At 48.9% G+C, this 6,849-nt stretch overlaps 2 protein-coding genes across 2 annotated transcripts; both read left to right on the top strand.

The window, feature by feature from the left end:
- Nucleotides 1–955: 955 nt before the first annotated feature.
- Triagg1_179 (uncharacterized protein) lies at nt 956–1,983 on the top strand (the record flags this gene model as incomplete). Its single annotated transcript, XM_062896797.1, has 3 exons — nt 956–1,030; nt 1,083–1,157; nt 1,219–1,983. The coding sequence occupies 3 exons, from the start codon at nt 956–958 to the stop codon at nt 1,981–1,983; spliced, it is 915 nt and encodes a 304-aa protein (XP_062760529.1).
- Nucleotides 1,984–3,155: 1,172 nt separating this feature from the next.
- On the top strand, nt 3,156–6,449 carry Triagg1_168 (CAZyme family CE3; the record flags this gene model as incomplete). The annotated part of the gene is made up of 4 exons (XM_062896686.1): nt 3,156–4,643; nt 4,705–5,113; nt 5,180–5,652; nt 5,706–6,449. The coding sequence occupies 4 exons, from the start codon at nt 3,156–3,158 to the stop codon at nt 6,447–6,449; spliced, it is 3,114 nt and encodes a 1,037-aa protein (XP_062760518.1).
- Nucleotides 6,450–6,849: the final 400 nt, after the last annotated feature.

Below are 6,849 nucleotides of genomic sequence, written 5' to 3'. Positions count from 1 at the left end.
TAACTGACTACGGAGTTCGACTGCTCTAGAAGGAGTAGATCTTTGGAAGATGGTTGGGCCATGGTGCTGTTTAGAGCAGAGTGCTGGGATCGGCGTTGTTATAAAGTCCGAATCCAGCCACTTTGCGGATGGGCGCTTCACAACCAGCATCATTTGCTCTTCCATTTCCTGACGAAGGAGCACACTAGGCCAATTAAGCGTATTAGGCTGTTTTAGAGGCGGCATCAGCAAGGCTAAAGAATTACACAGCAACAATGTAGTTCTCGTGGTTATTAATCAATCACACACAATAGCCATACTTGTACTACATAGCTTGAGGATCTGTAGGGATATAGATAGCGTTAGGCTTACGATCTACCCTCGTTAGGCTCAGCCTAGTCTTTATGATGAGATCTTTCTTTTGCTACCCCATAGATGGCCTGTTCTCATAGGTGGGAAAATCCTTGCGAGTTCTTGGCATAGGCAGGTTTCTCAGTCTAGACGGGGGTTTCAGTCTATGAGTACTTCCGCCTGTTGTTGGTGCACGGTATTATTTATTGGGCAATCCGACAGGGGCATATTCTACGGTGCGTCCTTATTCTACTCTACAAGATTCTAAGTTTAGAAAAAACCAAGTACGCGTACTACTGATCGACCTAAAGTAGCACCCGCTGTGGACCTGGTAAGCTGAGCCGCGTTGCCACCTTCAAAGCCCTATCCCAACAGCATAGCCGAGTGCAGAATCAAGTAACCAAGCAGCACTGATCTGTATGACATCTCCTGATGCCAATTTAATAGTTGGAAGTGAAACAGCCAGCAACTCAGATATATAAAGGGTGAGGCAATAGCGATAATTCATCAAGTGACAATTCCAATTCAGCCTCTTTCATTCTTCAGCCTCTTCCATCTCGAAACTCGGCTCAACACTTACAGACTTCTCCACTCAACAGAATCCGCATATCAAAAAGAAAACATCATGAAGACATATAATAGCCTAGTTGCGGCAGTTGCTATTCTTCCTCTAGTCTACGGCGATCGAGTGACCCTCAGCGTGAGTATGCTTGGGTTATCAAGGAACGCATCATTGTACTAACAATGAGAAGTTTGAAGATCTCGATATCTCAAACGATGATAAGTGTGGAAGCCTTGACTTCTCTCAAAATGAAAAACGATATGCGGTATGCCACGTTTCTCCGTTATGCCGAATCACGTAGAGAACTACTTCTAACCCAAGCAAAGGGCACGGTAATAACGGGCGCAACCGTAGTCAACTCTGTCGGAACGGACGCTTGCGAGACCCCAATTGGCGATATTGATTTATCTGACAAACTGGAAAATAATGTCCTGTGGGGAGACACTCTTGTCTATTTCGATTATCTCACCTTCCAAGCCGGGGACCACATCCTTGGTAACTTGGCGTTCGACCTTGCAGTTGACTGGTCGCACCTGGCTGATGGAGAGCTCGACGACGACGACACAAAGATCACCGTGGAGCTGCAACTTTTGAGCCTTGGCGATACCCAGCAGTATACGGTGATTGAGAAATTCCCGACGAAGAATGGTACAGGTCCATATTCAATCGAATGGAAGCCGGATGCAGGAACATACTCCGCTTTCTCCATCTCCGTGAACCTCATATCCGGCTCGCTCGTTTACGATTTCCCAAAGGTAGCTCTGGACAACATTGCCTGGGATCACTTCACCGAAGACAAAGATGGCAATATAGATTATGGGAGTGCCAAAACAACAACCACCAGCGTTCCAGAAACGACCACCGCGGGTAATGCGACAACTAGGCCGCCCTCCAGCCACACAGAGACTTCGGCTCCTGCTACCACTTCGGCTCCCTCGAGATCAAACACCACCACCAGCACATTCGTCTTCCCCAGTCCAACTCGGACAACCGAGGTACAGAGCTCGACTTCTACAGGTCTTGCCTATTCTTCTGCCCCAACTTTGTTTGGCTTTGCTGCTGTGTTGGCTGCGGGTGCAGCTTTTCTCTAACTGAGCTGAAAATTCTGAATCTTTGCGCAATAGATTGCAGATAACGAATTGTTCGCGGTTATATCTAGTGCTGCAGTTAGTTATGTTTTACATGTATCTTAGGGTCTCAATAATCATCAAATGCAGAAATAAATCCTAGAGCACAAACGCTCGTCGCCACCACTCTCCTGTATAAATAGTACAAGTACCGAGTTTCCACCTATTGTATACAACCATATGATTAACGCGCAGAAAACTACAATCGCTAACATGCAGCCACACGAAGCCAGGAGATTATCGCCATTCACATTTACAAAGCTTCCATAGTGAATTGGCTGACGGGGATCACTAAAAACTTGGACAGGGATTAGCACTAGAGATCCCGTCAGGTTGGTTAAATGCATGTGATTAAGGATCACACGGACGCCTAGTTTGCTGTCAAAATTGTCGGCAATAGCCTAATACTGTAGTATAAGCTTATAAATTACGCTTATTGCTGTCAAGGCTGGCAGTATAATGGTTCTGTTGTCGTATTTCTTCTTTCTTGCGGTTTAGTGGTTTGTCGTATAATCTCACAAGTTACGCTCTATGCTAGTAGAGGCCGTTTACTGGCGGACTTTATAGAATGAGAAGAATCATGCCACAGCCCACCAAGTAACATATAATACTATTGTAGTTAGTTCATGGGCATAAGCTTAACTTGATAGGCCAGCTTGACTTGATTATCCACGAAGTCATGATACGCAGCCGCGGAATTTACAGACTATTAGAATCATAGCTTGGGCAGCGTTTTTAATAAGCGTATTCAATAAGCGTATTCTTACCCGCCTACTTTATTACCTTACCCCTGTCCCAATACGCTTTATCCCAAGCACATAGCCTTCCAAGCGCAGGTTGGCAAGCAAGTCAGTATCGATTAGCGCCAACATAGTCAAAGGTTGCACAGGCAGGATTTCCATCCCATGGGATATTCAGAAATTAGGAAAATCCTAAGCACACAGTAATTTGTCATTAAGTCCATGTATCACGGGCAGGGAAGTCTCCTTGCTTTCTACCATAGATTCTAAATCACAGCCCCAGGTATGGATATCATTTGGCTAGATATATAAGCCTCTTGATCCCCAACCAGAGGCAGATTCAAACTACAACTTTGATTCATCACGCATCACCACTACACGCGGTGGACACTTGACATGGCGTCGTCTCCGAGATGCGCGCTGCGTCTCTTGACTCACTTACTCCTTCTTTTTTCCTCAGTCTTAGCCACGCCTTTAACGTATAACCGTACTCTTTCGGATGACGATGCTCTGGCAGAGCTATGGAGTCACCACTATCGGCCCAAGGCCGTCAGGGCGGCAGCAGAGAAGCCTTTCTACCTACGGATTATGCCTCTCGGCGCCTCTATTACCGCAGGAGTAGGCACAGACCCGCAGAACGGATACCGGAAACCCCTTCGAGACCAGTTAAGATGGGAAGGCTGGCCAGTCAATATGGTCGGTAGCCAGTCGAATGGTGATCCTGAGAAGTTTAAGGATCAGCAGCACGAGGGACATCCTGGTGCGGTGGTGTCACAGATGATTAAAAACGCCGGTCTGGGGATCGATACGAAGCCAAATCTGATCCTCATAAACTGCGGGACAAATGATGCCAACCCAAAAACTGGCCAGGATGTGGATGGTACCGCAGGTCGAATGGAGCTGTTACTTAATTATCTATATGGGGAGGTCGAGGGTGTCACGATTATTCTGTCAACTCTGATACCTTACCTTGACAATGAGGCAAACAACAATGTCAACAAGATTAATCCTGGTTATCGGGATTTATATAAGAGGTTCAGGGATACAGGAAAGAAGATTGGGTTGGCTGAGTTGAATAATGGGTTTCTGGATACTTCGACCGACTATCACGACATTATGCACCCCAACGAAAAGGGCGCAGCTAAGATGGCTGCTGTTTGGGCTGACGCTATCGCCGAGGTCGAGAAGGCGGGTTTTCTGACGAAACCGATCGATACTGGAGTCGACGACGACAGCAGCGTCGGCTGTGACCCAGCAAAGGGGTCTGGACGCGGCCCTGTGAAAACGCAGCAGGGATGGGGCGAGGATGATGGGCCCTACAGGCACTTTCAGACAGTTCGGGGTTATATCACCGAGAGCGGAGCGTTCACGGCCGGCAGCCGAGTATCCTTTGCCCAGCTGGTGAACTTGGGAGGCGCAGACCCGGGAGGAGAGTTCGACGAGCTGATCAACTGCGTTGACAAGGGCACAAGCGATGATCCGACGCCGGGAACTTGTCGTATGTATCTCAACGATAGTGGCAATATCGCTGTAACAGGCGTTGCTATCGATGTGGGATTGAAGTGTCTGATTCGAGGGCACCGTTGGGGCGACGTCAACGGCGACGGCCTTGACGACTTCATCTGCATCAACCCGGATGGCAACATGTATGTGTCGATCAACAGGGGCGGCAACCCTCCGAAATTCGAGCCTCTGGAGAACGGTGGCCTTATCAAGGAGGGATACTCATGGGGTCCTCAAGATAGGGTCCGTCTCGGCGACATTGACGGAGATGGGCGGCTGGATTATTGCGCCATTGATGACAAGGGCGACATCTATTGCTGGCGCAACGGCGGCGTGGGTGATGCACCGACAGAGACGTATAAGGGGTACTGGCAAAGTTTCGTATGTTATCCAAACTGGCTACTTTCTTAATTTGACCAAACAGACAAACTGACTGGCTTAGGTTGTTGGCGAGGAAACATTTACCGCCAAAGGTGAAGCCGAAGGGATCCTCGGTGTCAATCTCGTCGATATCAACGGTGATGGCAGATCAGACTGGGTCTACCTGCACAAGGACGGCTCCTCTGAAATCTGGATCAACCAGCGAGGAGATTTTGATGCCGACGGCAAAGGCCTACGACCTCACTGGGTAGAGGCTACAGCGGCCCATCCTGCAATTCCCGAGCTGACAGATAGAACAGAGCTCGTCTTTGGACGGATATCGGGCTCTGGGCGCGCTGACCTCATCTGGAATCGCATAGCTGACGAGAAATACGTTCAATCTTATGCCTATACGAATCGAGGCGCCGGCGGGACTCAGAGAAAAGGAGACGGAGTCCATTATTGTGACATGTTCGGCCGAGGCCACGATGGTATGTGGCTATATGCCTACTTCTTAATAACATGTTTCATCAGCGAGACACTAACTTGGATGCAAGATTATCTCTGGGTGAGCGCGGAGGGTGAAATCACCTTGTTCGAGAACATCAAGTCGCCGCCTAACTGGGGACAGCATGGAAAGATCATCTCCATCGGCCGGGACAGGAAGAGCATCCACTTTGGCGATTGGGACGGGGACGGCCTCTGCGATATCCTTGCAGTCGAAAGACACACGGGACGGGTCGAGATGTGGCGCAACACTTACAAAGACGGAGCCGCGTCTCCCACGTTTTCCGGCCCAACCTGGGTGGTGAATGACGCGCTGTGTAAGGAGGGCTGGGGCAGGGGTCTATATGATCAAGGTCTGAGGTTCGGAGACTTGGACGGTGATGGCCGCGTCGACTACCTCTGCATGGAGAAAGACGCTCGAACGGGCGGGCACCTCAACAAGGCCGGTGGCCTCGAGGACAAGGGCCAGATCAAGTTCGCGCCAACAGAAAGGCTCGACAGAGCAAACTTCAAATGGGCCGACGTAAGTTGACATTCATAGTCTACATAGCTTGGCACTAACTAATACGATTCCAGGTCAATGGCGATGGCAAGGTGGATCTTATTTGGGTTGACAAGTTCAAGGCAGGGGCCCGAGTTTGGAGAAACGGCGGCTTCATTCCCGCATCAGGGAGCAGCATGACCTGGATCGACCTGGGAACCCGCTTTGAAGGACACGGCCGCGGTCAGAACATCCATTTCCCAACGCTCGGCGAGCTTGGCCGCGCCGATTATCACGATGTTTATCCAGGGACCGCCCTCGCCAATACCTGGTTCAACGAGTGCTCGGGAGGCGACGACTACCCCGAGCCCATCGATCCTGGCTTGCCCAGCCTCCCCCATCCCGTCAGCAAACCCCCTACTGACACTGGCATCGCGGATTGGTGGCTTGTCCTGGATAGGCAAACCCAAGACCCTGACCATAGCCCCTTTCCAACCATCATCGTCAACTACTACGGCGTCCCGGCTACCGGGAGTATCAATGTCTGCGACAGTGACGCCACTTGGTCAGTCAATGCCGACAGCGCCGATACGGATATCGTGGATGATCAATACACCACCGGCATTACGGATGTTTTTGGAGACACGTGTAACTACGTCAACGTGGACGGTTACACAACCTACGAAGATTACGATGTGGGAGAGCTGATCGGCCATTTAAACTGCGCCAAATGGGACCGGGTGGACTGTGTCAAGACCGAACATAGTCTTAAGCTCTGCTTCCTTGGGTTTGGTTTAAGTGTTTATGCACAATCCTTGGTAAAGTGCTCTTATTATTGAATCAGGTAGATTTCGTAGTTCATAAAGACATATATATACAATAAGCTTATAAAGGTATTGTACTATGCTGGCAATTTTAAATATATAATGTACTTTATAGTAGTAGATGTATTCTTTAGTGGAAGAACTTTTGTTTATTAGTTGTAAATGAATGTAGTTTGTATGTTAAGCGCGAATACCACAAGCGTCAGCACACCGAGTTACATAGCTCCCATATACACTAGAATGACCAGCAATCATTTCAGTGATCCACTAACCAATCATATCTTTAGAGGCGTCACTCACTCGAATCGTCTCGATATTCCACGTCCTTTCACAAAGTCCTTTCAGTGATCCACTGGCCAATAATATTGATTAGAAATGTTACTGACTCGAATCATCTGACATTCCATCTCGTCTT

The sequence above is a fragment of the Trichoderma aggressivum genome, assembly GCF_033847375.1.
Source record: "Trichoderma aggressivum f. europaeum strain CBS 100526 chromosome Unknown scaffold_001, whole genome shotgun sequence".
Taxonomy (NCBI): Eukaryota; Fungi; Ascomycota; class Sordariomycetes; order Hypocreales; family Hypocreaceae; genus Trichoderma; species Trichoderma aggressivum.
This window is presented reverse-complemented; position numbering and strand designations above follow the sequence as displayed.